General features: G+C 45.4%; 1 protein-coding gene across 4 annotated transcripts; it reads left to right on the top strand.

Annotated features, from left to right (window-relative positions):
- Positions 1–596: 596 nt before the first annotated feature.
- USP38 (ubiquitin specific peptidase 38) lies at positions 597–27735 on the top strand. 4 transcript variants are annotated; one of them, XM_007528312.3, is made up of 10 exons: positions 597–1681; positions 4211–4346; positions 5892–6021; positions 8058–8159; positions 11713–11871; positions 14364–14557; positions 16373–16466; positions 18696–18802; positions 20090–21458; positions 26505–27735. In XM_007528312.3, exons 1-10 carry the CDS (start codon positions 1000–1002, stop codon positions 26664–26666), a joined length of 3135 nt encoding a protein of 1044 aa, XP_007528374.1. In that variant the 5' UTR covers positions 597–999; the 3' UTR covers positions 26667–27735. The 4 variants fall into 4 exon arrangements, with proteins under 4 accessions (XP_007528374.1, XP_060035015.1, XP_016045972.1 ...); XM_060179032.1 differs by lacking the exon at positions 8058–8159 and having other exon boundaries at positions 860–1681; XM_016190486.2 differs by lacking the exon at positions 11713–11871 and having other exon boundaries at positions 860–1681.

Genomic DNA, 27735 nt, shown 5'->3' with positions numbered 1-27735 from the left:
TACTGGCTAGAAGTTGAGAGGGACACCTGCAGCCCTACTTCACCGCCTGTGAAGCTTGCCTCCTGCAGGTGCGGCGCGAGGGCTCGCACCCAGGTCCTTGCTCACGGCGACGCGCGCTCAGCCAGGTGCGCCACCGCCCGGCCTCTACCCGCCACCTGTTTACCTAGACGGCCCTTCGTGGGGGTTTTCAGGCGTAAACTTGACCCAGGACACAAGGGGAGAGGCCGCCAGCTCGGAGCCAAGCCCGAGCGCTCCTCCCAGGAGGCCGCCTATGACTCGACACACGCGAGCCGCCATGACGCAGGCGTGGCGGCGCCACTGGGCCGGAAGCGGCTGCGCCTGCGCAGCGGCAAAGGGGCGGGGCTTGGGGGAGGCCCTAGGGCCGCCGGGAAGAGACTCCCAGCGTTGGGACGACGGACGAGGAGGCGCGGCGCAGGGGGTGGAGCCGAGCAGCCGGGGGCGGGGCGACGAGGGAGGCGGGTCCTTCCGGAAGTTCTTCCCGCTCCCTGCCCCGCCCCAACACACACACACACACACACACACACACTTCCTGTTTCCCGGCACTTTAGAGTCGAGTTCCGGCGTGCTCACGTCCGCCTGTTCCCCCGGGCGGATCCGCCACCCGGAGTGACAGCGGCGGCGGCGGCGGCGGCTCCGGACTCGGCTCGGGAGTGCCAGGGGGGCTGCTTTCATCTCCCAAGCCGGGGCGCCCCCGCCGGCCCCGGCACGCCGAGGGGGAGCTTCTTCCGCCGCCGGCCGGCGGGCCGACTCGCGGCTCCGGGACGCCGATGCGAAGGGGCGGGCGCGGGCCGGGCGCTGCGGCGGCTCCCTCCCCGCCCCGGCTGGGCTGGGCCGCCCTGCCCGGCCCATGCGGCTGCTGAGGCGGCGGGGGCGGTGGTCCTGCCCGCCGCGGCCGCGCTCCGAGCCCCGGGCGGCCCCCGCGGCCGGCCCCTGAGCGCCCCGGCCCCGGCCCCGGCCCCGGCCCCCGGCGTGGCGACCATGGACAAGATCCTGGAGGGCCTGGTGAGCTCGTCGCACCCGCTGCCGCTGAAGCGGGTGATCGTGCGCAAGGTGGTGGAGTCGGCCGAGCACTGGCTGGACGGGGCGCAGTGCGAGGCCATGTTCGAGCTGACCACGCGGCTCATCCTGCAGGGCCAGGACGCCTTCCAGCGCCAGGTGGGCCACCAGGTGCTGGAGGCCTACGCCCGCTACCACCGCGCCGAGTTCGAGGCCTTCTTCAACAAGACCTTCGTGCTGGGCCTGCTCCAGCAGGGCTACCACTCGCTGGACAGGCGGGACGTCGCCATCCTGGACTACATCCACAACGGGCTGAAGCTGATCATGAGCTGCCCGTCGGTGCTCGACCTGTTCGGGCTGCTGCAGGTGGAGGTGCTGCGGCTGGTGTGCGAGCGGCCCGAGCCGCCGCTGTGCGCCCGCCTCTGCGACCTGCTGGCCGACTTCGCGCAGTGCGTCCCCAAGGGGAAGCTGACGGGCGCCTTCTGCCAGCAGCTGGTGCGGACCATCGGCCACTTCCAGTGCGCGTCCGGCCAGGAGAAGGAGCTGCGCGAGTACGTGGCCCAGGTGACCAAGGTGAGCAGCTTGCTGCAGAGCATCTGGAAGGCCGAGCCCTCCACGCTGCTGCCCTCCCTGCAGGAGGTGTTTGCCAGCATCTCGTCCACAGGTAAGGGGCCCCGGGGTGGAGAGGGTGGTGTGCGCCTCGCAAACCCTGTCTGTGTCTTCCCACCTTTCTCTCTTTCTCATACACACCCCACGCCTGCTTTCTTGTAAATAAATGAGAGAGGCTCCCCTCGAATACATAGGAAACATCCTCCTCTTTCTCCTCCTCCCCTTCCTCCTCTTCGTTTTTATTTTTAAGTTTTTGTATTATTTATTTTCCCTTTTGTTGCCCTTATTGTTTTAACATTGTTGTGGTTATTGATGTCGTTGTTGGATAGGACAGAGAGAAATGGAGAGAGGAGGGGAAGACAGAGAGGAGGAGAAAGACAGACACCTGCAGACCTGCTTCGCTGCTTGTGAAACGACTCCCCTGCAGGTGGGGAGCCGGGGACTCGAACCCGGATCCTTACACCGGCTCTTGTGCTTTGCGCCACTGCCTGACTCCCCATTATTACTATTATTATTATCTTTATTTATTGGCTAGAAACGGCCAGAAATGGAGAGGAAGGACCTTGATAGGGAGAGCGAGGGACTGGCTGGCGGCGCACCTGGTTGAGTGCACATGTTACAGTGCGCAAGGACCCGGGTTCAAGCCCCTGGTCCCCACCTGCAGGAGGAAAGCTTCACAAGCGGTGAAGCAGGCTGGCTGCAGGTGTCTCTCTGTCTCTCTCCCTCTCTGTCACCCTCTTCCCCCTCGATTTCTGGCTGTCTTTATCCAATAAAGATAATGGGGGAAAATGAGGTTTTTTTTTTTTAAGAGAGAGGGAGAGACACCTGCAGCACTGCTTCACTCCTGAAGTTTTCCCCCTGCAGGTGGTAGCCAGAGGCTTGAACACGCTCAGGTGAACCAGCCTTCCCCCCCCCCCCAAGCTTCCTTCTGTGCTGGGGAGGGGGGGGGGCGGTTCACACCTGAGTCTCACACATGAAAAAGCAGCTCACTAGCCAAGTGAGCTGTCTCGCCGGCCTGAGCACAGTTGAGAAAGCTTCGGATCTGAGACCTTTGACACCAAACAGGTTGCTTCATGGCCCAGCCTCTGCTGGAATTAAGGAATGTCTTGAGGATGACAGCAGCTCCGTAAAGCTTCTGTTTGTCGGTGACTAATGGAGGCATAATGTTATTGACCTCATTATTCTGCTGTAACCTTGCCATCCTCTCGTAATGAGTACTTCCCCCATTGTTTGAGTCCTCCCACTTGTTTGCTTCTGGACCAGCAGTCTGCTTGACTACAAGATTCTACCAGCTAAGCTACGGAGGCTTCCAGCATCGACGTTTCCTGTCGCAGAGTTCAGGCAGAACGAGGGAAAGAAATCAGAAGAGGGATTTTTGTGCTGGGTCCTCAGAGAGCAGGAAGAGGCCCGAGCGGTGCTTGGGCAGAAAATGCTTCCCAGCCAGCGCTTCAGCTGTGCATTTCCACTCCTTGGTGGGGCCTGGAGCGCCCGGCCCTGTGGGCTGTGAAATAATAGATCCCAGAGTGTTCACTTCCTCTCAGCCTGGTCCCGTCATTCTCCCTGGACTGGTGAAGAAGGGGGTCCTCCTTCTCTCTCGAGAATCAGAAGCGAGAGTTTTTACAAGCTCCATGCATCTTGATGAATTAAGTACACATATAAAAGGATTGTCGGTGGGCTGGCAGAATAGCTCACCTGGATAGTGCAGTGCTGTACCACGCACACGGCTCAAGTTCAAGCCCAGCCCCCACTGCACTGGAGGAGGCTTCGGTGCTGTGGTCTGTGTCTCTGTCTAGCTCTGTGTTAAAATCAATCAGTCAGTCAGTCAACCGGTCGTTAGGCATTTGTTTTTTAGTTATCTGAGTTGTTTCATTGATGCCCTTTTACCTGCACTGCCTGTGTTGTCAGATCTGTTAGAATTTCCTAGAACTTTTGTCAAGTCTAGCATCAGTCTCAAATTTGCTGAGTTTTTATATAGTCTAAGTGAAGGCCGCCTCCTCCCAGTCCACCCTAACTCCTGCTTCATTTTGAAGCCTTCCTTGCAGCTGTGTAGTGACTACTGTAGTTAGCATCTGAAATTGCCTTAGAAGGACTTAACCAACACCATGCCTTTTTTCCTTTAATATTTATTTATTTATTCCCTTTTGTTGCCCTTGTTGTTTTATTGTTGTAGTTATTGTTGTCATCGTTGTTGGATAGGACAGAGAAATGGAGAGAGGAGGGGAAGACGCGGGGGGGGGGGGAAGACACCTGCAGACCTGCCGCCTGTGAAGCGACTCCCCTGCAAGTGGGGAGCTGGGGGCTCGAACCGGCATCCTTCTGCCTGTCCTTGAGCTTGACATTCCTTTCTTTTCTGACTACTACATTTGAATGACTATTGTATCTCTACATTAGCAGCCTTGGGGGAAGCAGGGATTGGCTAGATCTGGTGTGCGAGGCCAGGGTTCTTCGTACCCCAGAGGTGAGGCAGAACAACTGACTCCCACTTTGGGCCGCCTTTATTTATTTATTTTTTAACCTGTTTGCTGTAAACACTTGACTTCAAGCTTGTCCTGCCCTTCCTTGTTTTTGATTTCTGGACCGCCAGACGCGTCCTATGAGCCCTCCGCGGCGCTGGCGAGCCTGGTGCAGCACATCCCTCTGCAGATGACCGCAGTGCTCATCAGGAGCCTCACTACGGACCCTGGGGTGAAAGATGCGAGCGTGACGCAGGCGCTTTGCAGGTAAGGCTGCTTCACGCCCTGCAGGGTCCTTGTGGACGCATTCGGGAGGAGAGGGTACTTTTGCCGTGCTTTGTGGGTAAGGACACACTTTAAGAAATGTTTAGAACAAACCCTAAACTCAAATATGCAAAGGTCGTCCACGTTCTAGACAGACACTTCAGTCATCTCACAAGTCTCTCACAAGTGAGTCCAGGCTTATTATCACTGAGGCTCAATGCCTGCACTACAAATCCACTGCTCTGGGTGGGAGTAGATAGCACAATGGTTATGCAAAGAGACTGTCATGCCTGAGGCTTCAGAGTCCCAGATTCAACCCCCCACCACCACCATAAACCAGAGCTGAGCAGTGCTCTGGGAAAAGAAAAAAGTCACACTATTTCAGATCCTCTGCTCCTGGAGGCTATTTTTTCATCTTTGGTTGCCCTTATTTGTTGTTGTTGTTGTTGTTGTTACTGCTGTTGTTGTTGGATAGGACAGAGAGAAGTTGAAAGAGAAGACAAGAGAGGGGGAGAGAAAGATAAACCTGCTTCACCACTTGTGAAGTGACCCCCCTACAGGTGGGGAGCCAAGGGCTGGAACCGGGATCCTCTACCAGTTCTTGGCTTTGCACCATGTGCGCTTAACCTGCTGTGCTACCGCCCAGCCCCCTTGACTATAGTTTTCTAGTTAAGCTTTTCTTAACCTTGTTTCCTGTCAACCCATTCTTGTTTTGTAAATCTCTGTGTATGCTCTGTGTGTATCTGTGTCTGTGGCAGCATTGAGTAGACTACAAGTCTTGGGAATGACTTGCTGTCTGTGTACCTGTTGGCACGTCAGTCATGAGGTGGTTAGCATTGCTGACTTAAGCATTGATGTCAGCTTCTCAGAGAGCTACATATCTACTCTATCATTTTCTCTATAGCAGAGATTCTGATATTCCCCGCCTTCTCCCGGTGGCTAGTCTAGTATTCAAAAAGACCTCTATCTTCCAACTTTTCCTCTTTTTTCCTCGTCCTCGTAGGGAGAACAGTGTTGTGTTCTGCGTAAAATGGGAATACTCATTCAGAGAGAGTATTAACTGACTTGTGGTTACTAAAGTAAGGCAGGGTGGCCCAGGTGTTCAAACTTGGGTCAGATTTCAGAGTTACCAGTAAGAAAATGGACCCAGAGTAGTCACGTTTGTTCATTTATTAATTTATTAAGCCAAGGCCTCATGCATGCACTATTTTACCACTCCTGTGCTGGCTTTTTATTTTCATTCAAATACAGAGATACTCAATGCTGGAGCTTCCTCTGGTGCTGTGGTTCCTCGATGTGGTGGTAGGGGCCTGAGCTGTAGGCATGGTTCAAGCTTCTAATCTATGTTACTTCTGCTTTAGAAACAGCTTAAATTCAAGCACATGTCACACGTCCATATAATTCTTGGGTAAGGCCTTTCAACAGCATCTTAGTAAACATGCAGTCAGTCACCAAGGGAGTGGTTATATCCATGGTGACTCCTTGTTGCTCTTAACCAAATATGGAGGAAAGTCTTTGTAATCCCAACACTTTGTTCTCCACTTTCAGAATGATTGACTGGCTGTCCTGGCCGTTGGCTCAGCACGTGGACACATGGGTGATCGCCCTCCTGAAAGGCCTGGCCGCCGTTCAGAAGTTCACTATCTTGATAGATGTCACGCTGCTGAAAATAGAACTGGTGAGTGGGGTCATATCAGCCTGCACTGGCACATGGGCACATCATGGGTCCTTTTGTCTTTGAATTGTCCCTTTAAATCATCCAACACTGCATGTGTTCTTACTTGGGGCATTGTTTTGAATAGGCTTTAGAGATTGTAAAAGTCATTTAATTGTAGGTAATTTGAATTATTTTGCTGCTTTTAAATCTCTCAGATGAGACGAACTCCTCATTACCCTTTGATCCAGCAAACCAAGCTTTTGCTCCTATTCTTTCAAAACGGCCTTTGTGCTTTCCAGTGTTATTATACAGAAGGAGTATTTCTCTTTTTCATTTACTGTTATTGTCGTCCCGTCCCCCCCCGCCAGAGCACTAGTCAGCTCTGGCTTATGGTGGTGCTGGGGGTTGAACTTGGGGCTCTGGAGCCTCAGGCATGAGATTCTCTTTGTATAACCTTATGCGATCTACCCCGAGAGGGATTATCTCTCAAACCTCCTGTTCTTTGCATTGACAACAGTTGGCACAGGTATTGTTTCCACTTAGAACATTTGTGCTCTGTTTTCAGGACCTTGTGCTCTGCCAGTTTTTGCCCTCGTTCACTGGCATCTCAGTGCCCGGTAGCAAGCCTTACAGATTTCAGTCTTTGGCCCACTTTGTTCTCAGTTCAGACTCTCAGCCTGTGTGTCCGATGGCTTTAAATAATGTCTCCCAGCTGATGGCTCCTGGGCTTTTTCTAGCTTAATACTCTCCCGTGAATCCACATTCATCTGTTCCGCGCTCTGTTCTTGAGTCTCCAATTCTGTTTATCCACACTCTGACCTCCCCGACTTGACCTTCCCCTCTCTAATAAATGCCTGCCTCATCCTTTGACTTGCTGAGGCCACGTGTCTCCTCGTGCCGTATTGGCCCGTATGGTACAGAGCCTGTTGGCTCCGTCTGCACCGTCTACCCAGACTCCTCCAGCCTGTAACCAGCCGCGCCACTGCTGGCCTAGCACAAAGCCGCCGTCGTCCCTTGCTGTGTGTATGGCGGCAGCCCCTGGCTTTCTGTCCTTGGTCCCCTGCAGGTGGTGCCGATGGTCTCGCAGGATCTGGTCCTCTGCTGCTTCTCTGACCCCATTCTCACTAGCTGTGCTGCCCTGTTTGTGCTCCTACTATCTGTTTCTGCTGTAGTGTTCACAAACCAGACTAGAGGCCTCAGGGCCTTTGCAGTACTGTTTGCTCTGCTGCAGTCCTCTTCTCCCAGCTCTCCACCAGGATTGCTCTCATTCCTTTCAGCATTGTAGTCAGGTGTCACGCAGCATCTGAAAATACTCTGTGCAAAGCAGAGCCCTTGGGCACTCAGCCTTCTCTTATCACCGTGCTCTAACATCACCATGTTTCGTATTTCCTCATAGCATCTGTCTACATACTCATCTTTACCCTGTTATTGCCTACCACCCTCCAGATAGTAAACCTTCAAAGACCAGAGGTCTTTCTTTTAACCTAGTGCTATGGCCGCTATGCCATGAACAAGAGTATAGCTTCTCGGTATTTGAAGAATGAACTGAATGTATAACCGCCCAGGCTCCCATTTACCTTGTGGATGTAGCCTGACAGATTTTCCCTTGACTTTGTCTTTGCTTAGTTGCTTCAGCCATTATACCTGCCTTTGCAACTTTCTCCCACCCCCAGAGTTTAGTAGCGTTTGTTATGATGAGACTCTTAAGCAAAGGGACTCTTCATATAAATATTGGTTGACGTAAGGGAATACACTGACAGGGTTAATACAAGGAAGGGAAGACACAAAGCTTGGACTGGAGTTGGTGTATCGCAAAGAACTCTGGGAGAGGGAAGGGAAGCAAGGAGTCTGGCAGTGAGGCTTCGGGGTGCTGGTGCAGGATGCTGGCGAGGGAGCCAAGTTGGAGGTGAGAGTTCCGCAGACACTGGTGACAGGGAGGTGAGAAACCACCCGTGTGCCAGCAACTGTACCGTGAGCCGTTCGCCACCTGCCCCCAACAAAGTGAAGAAAAGAAAGCATCTATAACTTTAAGGTGGATGTCTTGTCTTCTTTTGAAGGTTTTCAATCGGCTTTGCTTTCCTCTCGTGAGACCCGGTGCTCTTGCAGTTCTTTCTCACATGCTGCTCAGTTTTCAGCACTCTCCTGAGGCTTTCCATCTGGTAAGTCATGGCACAAGCTCCCTGCACGGAGAAAGTTTGTCAGTTGCATTTGCGTTGGCCGCTGAGTCGTGTCTGTGTGCAGTAAGCATGTAGGCTGTTGCTGGACTTAACTGCCTTCATGTGGCGTTTGGTTGTACAGAGGTTTGGGAATGTGGGATTTCCCCCCGACAGCCTCTACTAGCAACTGGAAGGTTGGCTTTGCTTAACGCCTGTAACGTGCCTCTGGCATGACGCATGTCTGATGCACATATGATAGTGGAGAGGGAAGAAGTGGTTGAAAACCACTGACTCTTTAGAATTTGAAGGGGGGTGGGGTAGTGGTGCACCTGGTTAAACGCACATAGTGCTAAGCACAAGGACTGGATTCAAGCCCCTCACTCCCCACCTGCAAGGAGCAAGCTTCACTAGCAGTGAAGCAGATGTGCAAGTGCCAGTCTTTCTCCTTCTCTGCCTCCTCTTCCCCTCTCAATGTCTCTCTGTCCTGTTAAATCAGAAAAATGGCCACCAGGAGCAGTGGATTCTAAGTATTGGCACCAACCCCCCACTATAACCCTGGAGGCAAAAAAAAAATTTTTTTTTCTTGAGAACATGAAAATATCAGTCCCCAGGATTCAGGCTTTTCGTCTTCTCAGCCCACACTATAGATTCCCTTAACTCCATTCTTAAATCTATCCAGAATCCTGTATTTTTTTCATCCAGATTCATCATTGATTTTGATTTTATTTCGGTTGATTTGAATACCAGCCATTGTAGTTGAGAAATGACAGAATGTGTGTTCATATAACCCGTGCTCCACATGAGTGCTTGTGCTCCCCGGGGGTCTGATCCGCAGATTTATAGAACTGGAAAGTCACGCCCAACACACTGACGAAGTAAGGCCTTAGGGATACTGACTCACCATGGCCAACTTCACAGAAGGCTAGTGAACAGAATTCACTTGTCGGTTTCTAACTAGATATATAACTGGTCTCAGAGAACCACAGATTCCAATGGACTGTGGAGTGCATCAAACTTGATAAGCAAATCCTTACATTAGACGTTGTCATCTGCAACTGCCCTAATCAGTCCGCTTGACCCCTATCAGTCATCTGATATCTGTTAATCAAATACAGTTCAAACTTTAGGTAAAAAGAGCAGGCATACTAACAGAGTGTGTTCTGGGATGGGAGGGGGAATCACTTGTGTGCCTGTTATTTGTCTCTTGACGTGATCATAGACCTTTGGCAAGAGGGTTGTTTTCGGATGTCAGGGAACGAGACTGTAGTATAAGCCATTCATTCACTCCAGCGTCAATTGCTTTTCACACAGGATCCTCCTTTAAGCTCTCTGGCTACTCATGCTCTACCATATGCCCATTTCTGCACATAGGTTTTAAAGACAGAAGAGCTCTCCTTACCTTCTTGTAAGAAGAGTAGTTGAAATAACAGATGACTGGCTTTGTGATATCTGGCTTTTTGAAATAAATATGAAACTGTTCGCTTATTGAATGTGCCCAAAGTTGAGAATTGTGGCGTGGCTTAGTAAAGCCTCAGCTCAGAGGCCTTGTGGCTGCCTCCAGTCCACCACGTCTGGCCTCCAGTAGTGACGCACTTTGCTCAGACCACCTGTTGCACAAATACGCTGGCAGAGAACTCTAAACAGACAGGCAGGATTTCTCAGTATTAGAAGCTGTCTGGCATCACAGCAATCTTTTCTTTGTGACTAACGAAGTCAATCTTACTCCTCTCTGTGATAGTGTTGCCCTTATAGGATGTAGTCATATACATACAGAGACCAAAACCACTAGGAAAACTGGACAATTTGGAATAGCAAATTGAATCATCCTCTTAAAATTTGTCTTCTGTTTCTCCCTTTACGTTTGAGGAAACAGAATACTTTGTATTTCTGACTGTTACAGCAAGAGTTTTTGATAGGTTTAGATTTATGTAGCAAGATTAGAGGGGCCGAGCAGTGGAACCCCCAAGTTAAGTGCACATATAACCATGTGCAAGGTCCAGGGTTTGAGCCCCCACCCCCACCTGTAACGGGTCGCTTCACAAGCAGTGAAACAGGTCTGTAGACCTGTAGGTGTCTATCTTTCTCTTTCCCTCTGTCTCCCCTCCTCTCTCATTGTCTCTCTGTCCTATCCAACAACATCAATGACAACAACAAGGGCGACAAAATGGGAAAAAATGGTCTCCAAGAGCAGTGGATTCGTGGTTTAGGTACTGAGCCCAGCGATAACCCTGGAGGCCAAAAAAAAAAGAAAGAAAGAAAGACTAATGAAGCCTAGTTCTTCTCCCTTGAAAATATTTGATTTGTGGCGTTTGTGGGACCTGTGAGCTAGCACAGTGATTGTGTACTAGACCTTCCTGCCTAGGACCCCAAGGCCCCAGGTTCAGTCTCCAGCACCACCAGATGCCAGAACTGAGCAGCCTCTGGTTTGTCTCTCCTCTGAGAGAGGCAGGGCAAGGGCGCGCAAGGTAGGAGAAATTAGTTGGAACAGATAGAGCACAGCATAAATGGAACTCCTTCAAGATCTAACTATCTAACATCTAGGTCTTGTTACGTAGTGACGTATTGATCGGGAACAACGTTGATGTGCTTAGTGCCAACACGAACTTCCCCACGTACACAGGGAAAACAGACACGTTGTCTTTCCACTTCATTTTTACCCCCAGTTCCTTGAAAGTGACAATTTCGAAGATTTTAGAGCCATCTCCCCCTCTCTCTGGAAGTAGGAGATAGGATTGTTAGTAAGAATAACCATGTTGACACGACACTTGCCTCCAGTGCTTAAGGAAAAGAGAAGCAACCTTAACCTCAGCTTGAATTTTGCGTGATAAGTTGTTCTGAAACATTCTTCCTTCCTTCCCTTCTTTTTTTTTTTTTTTTTTTTTAGACAGCCAGAAACTAAGGGGATAGGGATGGATAGAGAGAGAAAGAGAAAGAGAGACACCTGCAGCCCTGCTTCACCACCCAAAAGCCTTCCCCCCTGCAGCCAGGGAGCGGGGGCTCGAACCCTGGTCCTTGTGCATTTTGTAATATGCGCTCAACTAGGTGTGCCAACACCTTACCCCCTAAAACTTTTTTGAAGTAGACTTTTCTACTTTGCCATGTGCGTGTGATTCTGGTGAAAGATCTAAAATGTACACTAGATGGAGCTCATAAGCCAGTTTGGGTTTATCTTGTTAAAAGTACGTTCCTATTCGGACAGTCTAGTAAGTCTGCTGGCGCCCTAGTGTTTTCATCTCGGGTCATTTATTTATTTATTTATGACAGCAGTGACTAAGGATGAGGAGAGGTTTTAGATAGAATTAAAATTACATGTGGAATTTGTAAACTAAATTTACTGTGATCTTCCAGATACTTTAAAACAACTTTATTCATTTATTTGTCGGGTAGAGCAGGGAGAAGTCGAGAGAGAGAGAGAGAGAGAGAGAGAGAGAGAGAGAAACTGACCATACAGGAAATGGTTTACTGGTTGTCTAACCTTTGCATTCTTTTTTGTAGGTAGAGAAATTATTGCCAACTTGTATAAACTGAGACATACTGACCTTGTTTTTCTCTTCAGATTGTTCCTCATGTAGCTAACTTGGTTCATACCTTCAAGAATGATGGTCTACCTTCTAGTTCAGCCTTCTTAGTGCAATTAACAGAGTTGATACACTGTATGATGTATCATTATTCTGGATTTCCAGACCTCTATGATCCTATTCTGGAAGCGATAAAGGTACGATGATCCTTGGACCGGTGTTTGTTGAGCTGCGGGCCACGATGTGCTGGGTAAATGTGGTGCCACGCTCCTAGTTGTCATATACTCTTTCGTGGTGGTGTGCTTCTAATCTGAGACATGCAGTCAGAATCAGGGTCCTTCAATATGTGGGTGCATGGTCTCTGTCCTATTTGCTAGAACCATTCTAAATTAATAAAGCCACATTTCATTTCTGTAGTGCCATTAGTGCAAAGCTGTATTCTTACATTTATAACAGCTTGGGGGGGGGGGGAATTTATGAAAGGGAGAGAGAGTGGGGAGGAAGGAAGGAAGGACTGTGCATATCAGTCATATTTCAATATTAGAGATAGCTCACCTGGTCTGCCATCCGCATGCTGCAGGTTTGAGCCAAGTCCCCAGCCCCACACGGGGGAAAGCTTCAGTGTTGTGATCCCTTCTCCCCTCTTCCTCTTTCTCTGTATCTGTATCTGAAAGGCAGCCTTCAGTGGTGAAGCCCTGGTGATGACAGAGGAAAAAAAAAAACGGGGGTTGGGCCGGGTTGCAGCAGGTTAAGCGCACATGGCATAAACTGCAAGGACTGGCATAAGAATCCCGGTTCAAGCCTCAAGCCCCTGGCTCCCCACCTGCAGAGGAGTCGCTTCACAGGCGGTGAAGCAGGTCTGCAGGTCTCTATCTTTCTCTCCCCTTTTCTGTCTTCCCCTCCTCTCTCCATTTCTCTCTGTCCTATCCAGTAACAACAACAAAGTTAAACAACATGGGCAACAAAAGTGGGGAGGAGAGCCTCCAGGAGCCATGGATGCATACTGCAGGCACCGAGCCCCAGCAATAACCCTGGAGGGAAAAAAAAAAAAAAAAACCCTAAGGAAAGACAGTTTAATAGGATGGTTGCAAATGCCAATCATAAAGTCTTTATTTGAGGACCGAATGCTAGATCACTAGTGTGTGAGGTCCCGGGTACAAGCCCAGCATCACTTGGGAGAGCGTGCTTGGCACAGAGAGAAGCTTCATAAGAGGTGGGACGATGCTGTGGTGTCTCCTCTATTTCTCTCCCCTTTTGTCTGGAACCTAAAAGAAAAAAAAGGGCTCTAGGGGAGCAGTAGGACTGTACAGGCACAAAGCCCTTCCCCACCCTGGCAACATAACTTTCCTGGGAACTTGATGGATCAGGCACGCTGGTCTACTTGCGCTGAAGAAGGGCACTTATAAAACATTAATTCCCCAATAAAGAAATTTAAAAAAATAATAAAAAGGCAAAAAAGAAATACAGCACTCTACTCATTTCAAGTGTGCAGCATGATAATTTGATACTTGTTTATTTTTTTAGGACTTTTTTTTAAAAGAACATTCCTTTTAATTATCTTTATTTATTTATTGGATAGAGACAGCCAGAAATGGAGAAGGAAGGGGGAGATAGGGAGAGACAGAGACATCTGCAGCCCTGCTTCACCACTCGCAAAGCTTTCCCCCTGCAGGTGGGGACCAGGGGCTCAAACCTGGGTCCATATGCGCTGTGACATGTGCGCTCAACTGGGTGCACCGCCACCCAGCCCCTGGTGTTTGTTTATTTTGCGACGTGATCACCACCATAAGCCTAGTGTGTACACACAGTCCACTATCATATGTAAAGACTCTTGTGTGTGTGGTGACTTCTTAAAGATGATTGTTAATGCTTTATTCTCTTAAATTTGAGAGGACAGAAACACCAGGGTGGGGGAAGATAGGAAGAGAGACACCTGCAGCACTCTGACCACCTGTGCAGTTTGCCTCAGCAGTTGGGGACTGGGGACTTGAACCCAAGCCTTTGTGCACAGTATCATGTGCACTCGAGTGAGTGTGCCGCTAGCCAGCACCTGTGTTGACGACATCTGAGAGCTACCCTCAGGTTTCCAGATAGGAACCGCAACATTACTACTAACTATAGATCCTGCGCCCTGTATTACATTCCCTGTTGCATTCCAGATTTATTTTCCAGCTGAGGATTTGTGCCCACTGACCCCCTCCCTGGACCCACCTTCGCCTTTACCCCACCTCTGACAACCACCAGTCTGTCCCGTTACATGTCTTGATTTTTTTCAGTCTTGATTATCGAGTTTCTATTTCTAACAATTAATACTAAACAAATACTGTAGTAAATAGATATCTCTTATTTTGTTACCAGATGTGCAGTTTTTATTTATTTAGCTTACTCAGTTGCATGTAAATTTGATTCTTCATTCTCCTGAGTTTGAATAGCAGTGTTCTATTTCTGAAATATTTTACTGGCAAATAGAAATATGTGTGGTTCAGCTGTGAGTTGAATTCCTGATTCTTGCTTATTCTTTGCTATTGATAAACTCTGCCAATCAGGGTGAATTTTGAAGATTTTTTTTAAATTGGTAAAGTACTATCAGTGATTTCAAATTAAGTGGGGAAATAGAGTAGTTAAGTAGTTGGTGTTAATTTAATAACAAAAACAGTTTGTACTTAAAGCTTTTCCTTTTTATGTTTAGGATTTGCCCAAGCCCAGTGAAGAGAAGATTAAATTGATTCTCAATCAAAGTGCCTGGACTTCTCAATCCAATTCTTTGGCATCTTGCTTATCTAGGCTTTCCGGAAAGTCTGAAACTGGGAAAACTGGTCTTATTAACTTGGGAAATACGTGTTACATGAACAGTGTTATACAGGCATTGTTTATGGCCACAGAGTGAGTATAAATGTGAACCTTTTGGTAACTGTGGTTCTTGACATTGCTGATGAAATAATGTGAGATGGGTGTCTTTCCAGAAATGTGCCTAGTTTTATGTGATTGCCTTGTTCATATATGAAACTTCTTAACTCCCAGGAATTTTAACTAAACTGTAGCTTACATAAATCCTATCTTATATTATGCATTGCATTTAGAGGGCCACTGCTTCTTGAGTGTTCTGACTTGATTTCCTAGTGGAACAGAGGAATTGGTTGAATTTATTCCAGAGAGCTTGAAGTATCCTAAAAGTACTTTTTTGCTATTCTGCTAGTATATTTTTCTAACCTGTGTATCTTTTGAAAGGCTGTGTCTAGTTTTGCTGCTTATGAATATTGTGCTGTTTGTCACATTAGTAATTTCTCTGTTGTTTCTAAAGCACTATAAACTGCTGCTCACCTCAAAGCCAGTAGATGTTAGTAGAAACAGACTTGTTCCGTTGCCCACTTGAGATTCACTACCAAACCTGTTTGCGTTTGCAGTTATGCAAATGAGAAATTACAGGCAATTAGCTCTGTGAATGCTGTCTGTGAAGTACAAAATAGAATCTTTTACTCAAAGCTAATTCATGGTGAAATTTTCCACTTTGATACCAGTAATGACTCAAGGGACTTACTGAGTTCTAAGCCTTTGTAAGTTTGAAACTAAGAGGAGAAGTCACCTGCGTTCTGTCTTTTTGACTTCATAATATGCTATCAACACGGAGATAGTCTTGGCTTTGTTTAGTATTTTGTTGTTTTACTTTGTATTCTGGATTTTTGTTTGCTATGCTTTAAGAAAATGTGTTTTCTTAGAGACCAGGCATAAGGCTGAAGCCACTAGTCCAGTCGTCTTGTTTTATAGCCAACAAAGCAGAGACCCCAGACTGTTGGGATTGGCAGCAGCTTTTCAGAGAGTACATCATGCTACAGGCACCAATCACGTCACCTCAGAATAGGCAAGCAGCGTGTTATATTTCCTCAGAAATATCTGGATTATTCTCTATGGTAAAAAAAAATAATAAAAATCAGACAAAAATGTGTTAATAAAAATGTACTTTTGAGTTAAAAGAATAATTTTAAATTAGGCATTCCCATTCCCAAAGCATTATTGCAGGGTTTTTCCCTATAATTAGAAAGTATAACTAGTATGAAAAGAAACTCATTGTTTTTAAAGCTATTTATAGTGAATGATCCTGTATATATTACTTTCTGGCCATTTGCAGCTGTTTGTCACCAGGGTCATTGCCCAGTGCCTGCGTCAGTGATGACTCCAGTGCTCTTAGTGGCCTTTAGCTTTTTTCTTTCTTTTCTTACAGGGAAATGGGGGTGGGGGGGCTGTAGCGCTCATGCCCCATTTATGAAGCTTCCTTCTGCAGGTGGGGTTAGGAGGGAGCTTCACACCAAACTATTAGGGTTACCACACTAAGTCACTCTTAATTGTGCAGTGTGTTTTGATGGCGGAATTTATTTTTCATTTCATGCAGACTTGAAACAATTTAAAAACTGCTTGCTTAAGTTACTAATACCATGATCTATCTCCATTTGTTAATCCAAAAAAATAGCAGTAATATGTCCTAGCACATAGTCAGGTCACAGAGTTAGTGTCCATCCCCATGTCGTCACTTCCTCTCCTTCCTCTCGAGCTTGGAGGTAGCTGCATACTAGGTAGGGCGCCCTTGGGTAAGTGAAGTGTCACTTTAAGTGCAAGAAGTCCTTTAATAGCTAGCTTCCTTTGTGCTTTTGAGAAACACATGTATTTATACTTACATATAAACCATATTTCCTTTTCTTTCAGTTTCAGGAGGCAAGTGTTATCCTTAAATTTAAATGGGTGCAATTCATTAATGAAAAAACTACAGCATCTTTTTGCTTTTTTGGCTCATACGCAGGTGAGTATAAAGGTGTTTATGTTAACTTTACATTATGTCAAGCTTGCTGAGCCTTTTTAAACTAATGAAATAATGCATATCAGGACATGCCCTAAGATATCCTCTTCCTTATGACTTGTGCCCTTTGACTGTGAGTAGAGATCTTGTAACATTGTTTATCTGCCAAGTCAGAGAGCTTAAAATTTTCTGATGATGCATCATGTCCATAAATTAATCCAAGGAAATGTATTTATGTTGATGGCAAGAAAATCACTTTTATTGAGAGATACAAAAGCAGTTTATTCTAGGCATCCAAAGAGAAAGCCTTTTGCTCAGGGGACTTACAGTTTGAGTTTTGAATCCTATACTAATTAGAAATGTTATTATTTTCAGGTTTTACTCTGATTGTCTTGGTTACATAGAGGTCAAAATGAATAGGGAGTTGGAACCAACAGAGAAGACAGATTCAGAATTGGTGGGATCAAATTGATGGGAACACTTTATTCCTGTGTAAAGTCTGAGAAATGCCTTAAATGGACAGACTTAAGACAGAATAGACTGAGCACTGACAGTTATGACCTATGAGTGATGGTACTCTCAGAAAGTTACTTACATTATTCACGCTCTGGAGGGAGGGGGAGTAGGTCACAAACTTAACATCAAAGGGCCAAGAGGAATGCTCTGTACCTCCTAACTCTGCACCATGGCTTCCGGCCAGCGGACGGCATTTGCTGCCTGTCTGCTTCCTGCCGATCATATACTGTGTGCGGCAGGTGTCTCTGTGTATACATGGTGATGTCATGTAAACTATGTCAGTGCATTAAATTGGAGCTACTAGGAAATTAAAACCTTAGGACATTTTTTTTTCTCCCAAGAAGAGAAGAAAGACTTTAATAAGAGAATCTAAATTTCTGTCACAGCTGCGGCTTAGAATAATTACAGAATAATGAGGATTATGTTAGACAGATTTCTTTGTATGGTTGTAAAGAGGTCCCCCCCCCCTTGTAACTAATAAAGTTAACATTTACTGAGCTCCTGTGCCAAGACCTTGAAATGTTGCATCTCTTAATCCTCAGAATAAAATCTGTGAGTTATTAAGGTGTATGTACATTTTACAGATGAAGAAGCCAGACTTGGTGACTGCTTGCAGGGCCATGCAAACTAGTGTAAGGTTGGACAGGAACCAGATGATGGCAGCTAGTGTTCAGTCAGTATGCTGAACTGTCTTCCTCAGAGCACTAGAAAATTGCCCCCAGTTCGTATACAGGTACTCCTAACAAACACTCACTGTCAGGAGAATCAGACATTTTCTCAGTTCTCATATTTGAACCTAGACTGCTTCAGAGTCCACGAGCCCCCACTTCACCTGTGTATGAGCCAAAAATCAAAAAGATGTTGTAGTTTTTTCATTAATGAATTGCACCCATTTAAATTTAAACCAAGTCAGGCACAGGCAGTGTGCTCGCTTTTGCTATATCTATGGTCTAGTCGAGGAAATGCTCAGAGTCAGTATGCACGACCCTGCCAAATAGCCCCGTTAGCGCCTCACCCAGAAATGCCTGTTAGTCCGCGTGCCTTTCTCAGACTTGCTTTTTCAAAACATGATGAAATCAGGCACATGGTTGTCGCAGAGGGATGACACCAGGAGTATTAGTTGTATTAAGAGTTGAGAGACCTGTGTTCTAACCTGATCCTCTGCTGCTCATTTAGCTACATGGCTTTGGGCAAGTCACAGTACTGATCTAGTTTGTGTTTTGGTTTTTTTTTTTTTTCCCCTTTTGTTGCCCTTGTTTTTTTATTGTTGTAGTTGTTATTGTTGTTATTGATGTCATCATTATTAGATAGGACAGAGAGAGATGGGGAAGATGGGGAGAGAAAGATAGACACCTGCAGACCTGCTTCACCGCTTGTGAAGTGACTTCCTTGCAGGTGGGGAGCCGGGGCCTCGAACCAGGATCCTTACGCCGGTCCTTGTGCTTTGTGCCACGTGCGCTTACCCCGCTGCACTACCGCCCAATTCCCTGATTTAGTTCTTAAGTCTCATCTGGAAGAATAAGACAGTTTTGATTGAAGTTACCCAAATTTACTTCTTGCTGGTTTTGTCTGCCCTCCTGCTTGACTCTTTTTGGTAAAGCCCAAGCATGGAATACTGTCCTTACGTAGTCTGCATAAAGCAGATGTTAGGTTTTCAGTTGCTTGGTTCATGGTGTGAGGCTCACTTCCTTGTGTTTTTTCTGTTGCTAACAAAAGAGGGAAGCATATGCACCTCGGATATTCTTTGAGGCTTCCAGACCTCCATGGTTTACCCCCAGGTCACAGCAAGACTGCTCTGAATACCTCAGGTTTCTACTAGACAGGTAAAGCGTGTGTGTGTGTGTGTGTGTGTGTGTGTGTGTGTGTGTGTGTGTGTGTGTGTGTGTGTGTGTGTTGGGGGGTTGCTTTTGTTTAATTGATTTAAGTTTATTTTACAATACTGTAAAATCTCACGGGTATAGTTTTGCACGTATGTTTCACTGCACCCACCACCAAAGTTTGAGGTATGTGTAGGAACCAAAGACCAAGTGTTTTTTCAGATTCTTTCCGGAGTTTTTCCCTTTTCCAGCTACATATTGGTATAAAATTGAGCATAGATTCTTCCTATATACTTCCTCCAAAACAGTGTGATCACAACAGATTGAATGCAAAGCAGAAATGAGGCTCCAGCTGTCTTTTATTAAGACATATACATAAAAGATTTGCAAATGTAAAATCATTCCTCGCATTAGGTTTTTTGGACTTTAGAAAATGTAACTACAGGGGTGGGACTAGAGAGCATAATGGTTATGCAAAGAGGCTCTCATGCCTAAGGCTCCAAAGTCCCATGTTCAATCCCCTGCACCATAAGCCTGAGCTTAGTAGTGCTCTGATAAAAAGGAAAAAAAGAAAAAGAAAGGAAATGTAACCTCATAAAAATGCTAGTATATTAACACGTCGTGCATTTATTCTGATTTCCAATAAGCTAACTTTTTTACTTCCAGTTTTTTAATGCATCAAATAATAAATATAACCACATAAATGGAAAGCCCTTAAGCCCTTCACTTACTCTTAAGAATTAAGTCACTCCTGAGATCAAAAAAAGATAGTAACTGTGTTTTAGACCAGTTCGTAATTGGGTGGATTTGGCATATTTTCATGGTGTCCTTAGCATTTAGCTAATAAAAGCTTTTATCTTCTTGAATATCTCAGACTTTACCTCCCTTCTGTTATGTGATCAGTAAAATTAGTTGAGCTCAGTATGTGGAATCTTCTTTCTATTCACCTAAGGGTGTGTTGGAAGACTTATTTGTGCTAAGGTTTCTGAGATGCCAGGCAGGCAAAGACCTGTAAATATTTGCTGGACGTGTCTAGTTGGCTATTAAAATCACTATATGAAGAAAATGTAGCAAGAATATCGGGTGGGAGCAGTAAAACCCCTTAACTTTTAGTCTGTATCCCCAAACTGCTTGATATTTCTCTTGGTTAAAAGAGGATAAACTTTGTTTTTAAATTAAATTACAGCATTGTGTTTTATTTCAAAGCTTTGAGTGTCTATATAAGCCATCAATATTGTTACGTAAAAGAACGTTTAAAGCTAAGTGCATTAACTACATAACACTCTCCTGCAGGCTCCATGAAGAAGAAAAGATCTTGAAAGCTCAGTCCTCTCACAAGCTTCCAGAGAATCTAGGGTGCAGTGAAGCGTCACTACAGGAAGTGGCCAGTCAGGCAGCTGTACTAACAGAGCCCCCGTGCACAAGTGATGGAGAGAAGACTTTAATAGAAAAAATGTTTGGAGGAAAGATACGAACTCACATATGTTGTTTGAACTGCAGGAGTACCTCACAAAAAGTGGAAGCCTTCACCGATCTTTCTCTTGCCTTTTGTCCTTCCTCTTCCTTGGAAAACTTGGCTTTTCAAGATCCAGCGTCATCCCTCAGTACACAAGATGAGGATGGTGGTCTAGTGCAAGCCAGTGTGCCCGGACCATCGGAAGAGCCAGGAGTTTCTAGCCCCATGACAGCTGCTTTTGTCTGTGACTCAGCTGTGAGTGAGAGGGTGATGAGCAGTCCTCCTGAGGAGGAGCTCCACTGTCCTGACAACACCTCTGTCCTGAAGGAACCTAGCCAGCTTCTTGTTGATAAACATGTACCTCAGAAGCCAGGAGAAATCACCCCTTCAGTTACTGACCTACTAAATTATTTTTTGGCTCCTGAAATTCTTACTGGTGACAACCAGTATTATTGTGAAAACTGTGCCTCTCTGCAGAACGCTGAAAAAACTATGCAAATCACGGAGGAACCCGAATACCTTATTCTTACGCTCCTGAGATTTTCGTATGATCAGAAGTATCACGTGAGAAGAAAAATTTTAGACAACGTGTCACTGCCACTGGTTTTGGAGTTGCCAGTCAAAAGAACGCTTCCGTTCTCTTCCGTATCAGAGAGTTGGGCTCTAGATGTCGACTTGGCGGATATCGGTGAGAACCTAGCAAAAAAATTAAAGCCTTCTGGGACTGAAGAAGCTCGCTGCCCAACATTGGTGCCCTATCTGCTGAGTTCTGTGGTCGTTCACTCTGGCATATCCTCTGAAAGTGGGCACTACTATTCTTATGCCAGAAACATCTCAGGTACAGAGTCTTCCTACCAGATGTGCCACCAGTCTGAAACTCTGGCGATAGCGTCCTCCCAGAGTCATCTGCTAGGAAGAGAGAGTCCCGGCTCAGTTACTGAGCAGGATTTGGAAAATAAAGAAATGTCACAGGAATGGTTTCTATTTAACGACAGCAGAGTGACATTTACTTCATTTCAGTCTGTCCAGAAAATTACAAGTAGGTTTCCAAAGGATACAGCTTATGTACTTTTGTATAAAAAGCAGAACATTGCCAATAGTTTAAGTGACAGTAATTCAGCCAGTGGACTCTGGGTAAATGGAGACCCACCTCTACAGAAGGAACTGATGGATGCTATAACAAAAGACAATAAACTGTATTTACAGGTAAGTTAGAAATAAAGGTTTCATCATTTGTGGAGGATATTTTAAAGAGGCAGGTGGTTAAATGAAGGGCCTACTTACAGATCCAAACTGAATTTCTGCCTTGAAATTTCTGCACTGAAAGTGAGGATGGAAATATAGTAAGAACGGTTATTCAGAAATATACTTCTGAGTTTATCCAAAATGAGTTTACCTAGGGAATGAGATATTTCCGATGTTAGAAACTATGAAAACTCACTCATCTACAGATACAGTATTAGAAAACCTTTTGTTTTTAATTTTTTTTTAAATATGATCATTATAAAACCGTACCACATAGGTAGAGTTCCTTAAAATGAAAGTATTTCCCCCACTTTTCTTTAGTCCTACCTGCCAAAAGAAACTAAATGTGGTCTGAATTCCATCTAGCTTTTGTGTAACTATTTTAAGGACTAGTTATTAATCTTCAGGTAGGTAAGATAAGATGAGACTGAAAAGAAAAAGGATGTCGGGAGTCAGGTGATAGCGCAGCGGGTTAAGCCCACATGCAAAGCGCAAGGACCAGCCTCAGGATGCCGGTTCGAGCCCCCGGCTCCCCACCTGCAGGGGAGTCGCTTCACAAGTGGTGAAGCAGGTCTGCAGGTGTCTGTCTTTCCCCCTCTGTCTTCCCCTCCTCTCTCTCTTTCTCTCTGTCCTATCCAACAATGGCAACATCAATAACAATAATAACTACAACAATTAAAAAAACAAGGGCAACAAAAGGGAATAAATATTTAAAAAGAAAGAAAAAGAAGGATGTTTATATTTGAATTGTTCAGCAGTAAGTTCAAGGAGATATAGGGCAATTAGTAAATACAGCCTGTGTAATAAAGTTTTCAACTCCGCCAAATTTACTTAAAATACATTTTTTGCAGAAAGTTAGTGCTCTTTCTGCTATAATCTCTTCTATGAAACCTGCCAACTTGCTATTAACATAAAAGACTACCAGTTAATTATACGTGTGTTTGAATAATCAAAAAAAAAGTATGAATTTGAAAGCTAAGTTTCTAAAAAATTAAGACCCAGAGAAATAGTCCAGCGATAGCTTGACAGAATTGCCTGTCTGAGGCCCCAGAGGTCTCCTGTTAGATCCCTAGCCCTTCCACAAGCCATTGGTGATCAGTACTCTGGCCCCTCTCTCATAAAGATAAACAATTATTACATTTTTGAAGATCACAAAATCCCTCGAAGACATAGAATAAGAAAAAAGTGGGCCATTAATGTACTGATTTTCAGAAGGAGGTTTCCTCAGAAGGTGTTGAGATTTGTTGTGTCCTGAAGCCCTGATGGATGCATGGTGTTTTCACCATCTTCTTAAACTTTACTTCCTTGTTAACACAAAAGAAAGAGGGCCAGGTGAGCGTGCACTGGAGCATCATTCTGGCGCTTGCCGTGCAAGAGTTTTCTTTAAGTCCAGTGCTCTAGCCACGGGACCGGCTCCTGGACCACTTCCATTATTGTTTTAAAGTCCTTATGTTTGCGAGAAAGGAAAAGCATTTTGCTTTGTGAGTTTTGTGGTGTTCATGCGTTCTCAGTTCTGTCTTGCACCTCAGATTGCAGGTTGCTTAATGCAAAGAAGGCATGGATAATTTTACACTGAGGTATTTATGTCTCTCTCAGGCTGAGGAGCACTTTCTCATAACGACCTGCCAGTAGATGTGTGTGGTATTGAGATGTTATATTTGGCTTTCAGTTTTTAGATTTGAACAGATGAAGCCTGTAAGACATGCTTTTGTTACTCTGATGTCTGTTTTGATACTCACATTTGAGGCATAGTTCGAAATGTACACGTTTCATAGTGATGATGCCTTGGTGGTTTTTTGTTTGTTTGTTTTTAAAATATTTATTCCCTTTTTGTTGCCCTTGTTGTTTTATTGTTGTAGTTATTATTATTGTCTGTCTTCGTTGTTGGATAGGACAGAGAGAAATGAAGAGAGATGAGAAAGACAGAGGTGGGGAGAAAAAGATAAGACACCTGCAGACCTGCTTCACTGCCTACAGGCGACTCCCCTGCAGGTGGGGAGCCGGGAGCTCTAACCGGGATCCTTACTCCCGTCCTTGCGCTTTACCACGTGCAGCTTAACCTGCTGCGCTCCGCCCGACTCCCTGTGGTGATGCCTTGTAACAAGTAGCATTCAGTGGTCCCAGAGAGGTGGTTCAGTGGCTAAAGTACTGAGTTTACAGGCTTGAGGTCCCAAGTTCGATCTCTGATATCACACTCACCTGAGTGATGCTCTGGATCTCTCTCTGTCATAAAGAATATATGATAGCATAATAGTACTGCAAAATAACCCTTAAGCCTGAGGTTCTGAAGTCCCTGGTTCAATCCCCAGCAGCACCACAAGCCAGAGCTGAATAGTGCTCTGGTGAAAGAAAGAGAGAGAGAGAAAGAAAAAGAAAAAGAAAAAGAAAGAAGCAGTGTTAAACTTATTAACAAAACAGTTATAAAACTTGATTGAGGGGGTCAAGTGGTAGCGCAGCGGGTTAAGTGCACATGGTGTAAAGTACAAGGACCGGCATAAAGACCCCAGTTCTAGCCCCCAGCTGCCCACCTGAAGGGAGGTCATTTCACAGGGGGTGAAGCAGGTCTGCAGGTGTCTGTCTTTCTCTCCCCCTCTCTGTCTTCCCCTCCTCTCTCCATTTCTCTCTGTCCTATCCAACAGCAATAGCAACAATAACCACAAAACAATAAAACAAGGGCAACAAAAGGGGGGGAAAATAACTTAGCTGAATCTTAAAATGAGATAGTGTGACCAGTTTAAATTTTTTGGCATAAGCATGCAAATGGGCTTCTCTAGCATTTTAGCACACCCATATCAGCACACCTACACTGCTCTTTGTTACTGTTTTTTGTGGCCACCAGCTCTGTTGTTGAGGCTTGGTTCCAGCATTACAAATCTACCGTGCCTGGTGGTGGCTCTTTTTTTTTTTTTTTCTCCTTTCTATTCTATTTGGCAGGACAGAAAGAAATTGAGGAAAGAGAGACAGAGAAAGATCTACCTCACTGTTTCTGAAGCCCGCGCGCGCGCACACACACACACACACACACACACACACACACACACACACACCCCACAGATGGTGAGCAGGGGCTGGAACTAGGGTCCTTGTTCATGCTGGTGTGTGCACTCAACTTCCTATGCCACTGCCCATCCCCCCAGCTACATTGTCATTTAATACTTGACTGTCGGGAGTCGGGCGGTGGCAGCGGGTTAAGCACACATGACACAAAGCGCAAGGACCGGCGTGAGGATCCCCGTTCAAGCCCCGGCTCCCCACCTGCAGGGGAGTCGCTTCACAGGCGGTGAAGCAGGTCTGCAGGTGTCTGTCTTTCTCTCCCCCTCTCTGTCTTCCCCTCCTCTCTCCATTTCTCTCTGTCCTATCCAACAACAACAATGACAACAATAATAACTACAACAATAAAACAACAAGGGCAACAAAAGGGAATAAATTAAATAAATGTTTAAAAAAAAATACTTGACAGTCACAATCGAAATTCATACACATAATCTTAGGAAGTTATCTTTAAGATCCCAAAGATCTATTTGTCAGTGTTAGAAACAAAGTTACTTTTTCTAGTATTGACAGGATCTGTGGTGTTGAAAAGCCAGGGTAAAAACTGCAAGATGCCAACTTTTTGATGCTTCTCCTCGGAATCATCGCCCGACGCTGGAGAGCAGTGCAAAATTGTCACTGCCAAGGCTAATTTTGGGGGGAAAAAAATCTTTTCTTCGCATACATTTCTTGCTCTTCAGCCCACCTTACACTGGCCGTCTCCTCTCCGTTGTTCAGTGTCCGAGCTGTGAAAGTCGGCCCTCCGTTTAGGGTGCCATGAGAAACTGAGCGTCGCCCGCATGGATGCCCTGGGAAGAATCGCGCGCTCTGGCCCTGGCGCACAGCCACCACATAGGCAGCTTCTGTCCTCTCACGTGGTGTCATTCTTCTGTTTCTTTGGAAGAAGTAGTACTTGTGTGCCTTCGTTTATTTTTTCACTACATCCACATGGAAATCTCTGCCCAGTGTTTGTGTACTTTAAAGAAAATGGCGGACTGAGCCAACATTGTTAAACATGGATTTGAGCCGGACATGTAAATAGACCAAAAGTTGAGCTCACTTTGGCCTCCTTGTTCCTACACATACTGAAAGTCATTTGTCTAGTGCCACGGCGATTCTGTGACTAGAGCCGTGCTCCATTTACCGAAATAAAAACGAATTTGAATACTTGGTAAAAAAAATATATATATAGGGCTACAGATTATAGTCTATGAGAATCATATTCAGTGTTCTCCTTTGTGTTAGAAAAACTGCTGAACAAAATGCAAACTGTTTTTTCTACTCTTACCAGTGATCTGAGCTTTACGTCTGAAATCAAAACCATCATACATATTTTCTGTCAGCCATTTACCTATTTAAAATTCTAAAAAAGCAAAAGAAATACCTTTCTTAAGCAGCTCCATGTCTTGAGACAAAGGCTCCGTGTATCTCAGAAGCAAGAGCTTTATTAAGGCATTTACATCGTGTGTGCCCTTCAGCATAGCTTCTGAAGAGAGATTTCTGTGCACCACCCACTTCTTAAATCATCCCACTCGGTGGAGAGTATGTAGTTCACTGTCCACAGCCTTTAGAATCCCTATTTAATGCACTAGCAGAGAAAGCCACTCCTATTTGTACTTCTTTCCCCATTTGCATATCTGTCCATCCATCCCTCCGTCCGTCTTCCAACCATCCCTCCCTTCACTCACCCCTTTCATCTGTTTCTCCACCCATCCACCCATTAGCCATCCATTTCTGTGGCTTCTGCAGAGGAGCGTGGGGCCTGTCCCGCTCCAGCGGCCTCTTCTCTAGAGTGGACATCCTGTAGTCAGTACCTGACTGTCACGTCTGCTCTATCTGTGGGCACATACTTTTCCTTTAGTCATATTTGTAATGGTTTGTTTATTCAATATCTTTAAAAAATCTGTTTGTGTGAGTAACAATATGCCTACTCACCGGACTCAGGGTTTGATTGCATCCGGTTGTTCTTAATTTTAGGAACAAGAGCTGAACGCTCGAGCCCGTGCCCTCCAAGCTGCTTCTGCCTCCTGTTCATTCCGGCCCAATGGATTTGACGACAATGACCCGCCAGGAAGCTGTGGGCCTACTGGTGGCGGCGGTGGTGGCGGATTCAATACGGTCGGCAGGCTCGTGTTCTGATCCTGAGGAAGAGTCCACAGTGCACTGAACATAACCATCCCATTCTGTGACTGTTAAAATGCCAGACTGTAACAAACAACACTTCTCTTTTATTTTTTCCCTTTCATTAGACCCTTATACTTTAAGAAAATACACTCATTACTTGTTCTTTTCTTGACAGTACATTTCTTTAAAAAGTATATCATGGGAAAAAAAAGAAAAGATCTACCTCTTAAAATTCCATTTGCTTTTTTGTGGCTAGATATGTGTGACCAAAAATTTTCAGAGGAAAATACATACCTGGCCCCTAATGAAGCTGCATTCAATTTAGGAGAGGCATTGGAGTAGTCCTAATCCTCACTTTCACTGAGCAAAGAAATGAATTTCACTTAGTACCCTTTATAAAATGAGCAATATTAGAGGTGATGGAATATTACCCCAAAAATCAACTTTCACTTCCTGTCCTATCCAGTTAATGAATTCTAATCTTTGAAACTACCTGAGGCCGCCCAGTCTCTAAATGAAGGCAATAACATGAAGTCTCTCACACGGTAGAACTTTTCAGGTTTTTGTTCAATGCTGCCTTCGGCATCACTGCATTTGCATTTCAAGTTTCAAACAAGGTTGTTTATACATATGTGCTGCATTGATTTTAAGAAGGTGCATGATCCTATAGGAACAACGTTTTTACCTAAAATTGCTAACTTTGTAGTGTTTTTAATTGTCTTAAGAATTCGAAAACTCTTATCAATATTTCAGGGAGTAAATCTGTGTGTTGAAGGAGGTGGATTCTGTATGTGCCTTGCAGTTCTGTACTTCAGAATAGGAATCTTGGGCTGCAGAGTTTTGTTCTGTTCTGTTTTGTTTTGTTTTGTTTTTAATGAAATGTTAGGAAGTAACCTTTTGTGTAACATGAAAATTAATGAATTTTGGAGGGTATTAGCTTTTCCTGAAGTAAAACCTGTTGGTTCTAAATCAATAAATGTGATGACCGTTTTTAACCTTTGAGAATTCCGAAGTGAACCTAGTCAAAAATTCTTCTTTGTTATTTAAACCTCAGAATATTAAACGTTGATCACTTATTTCTAGA

Source organism: Erinaceus europaeus, chromosome 19 (genome assembly GCF_950295315.1).
Source record: "Erinaceus europaeus chromosome 19, mEriEur2.1, whole genome shotgun sequence".
NCBI classification, from domain to species: Eukaryota; Metazoa; Chordata; class Mammalia; order Eulipotyphla; family Erinaceidae; genus Erinaceus; species Erinaceus europaeus.
This window is presented reverse-complemented; position numbering and strand designations above follow the sequence as displayed.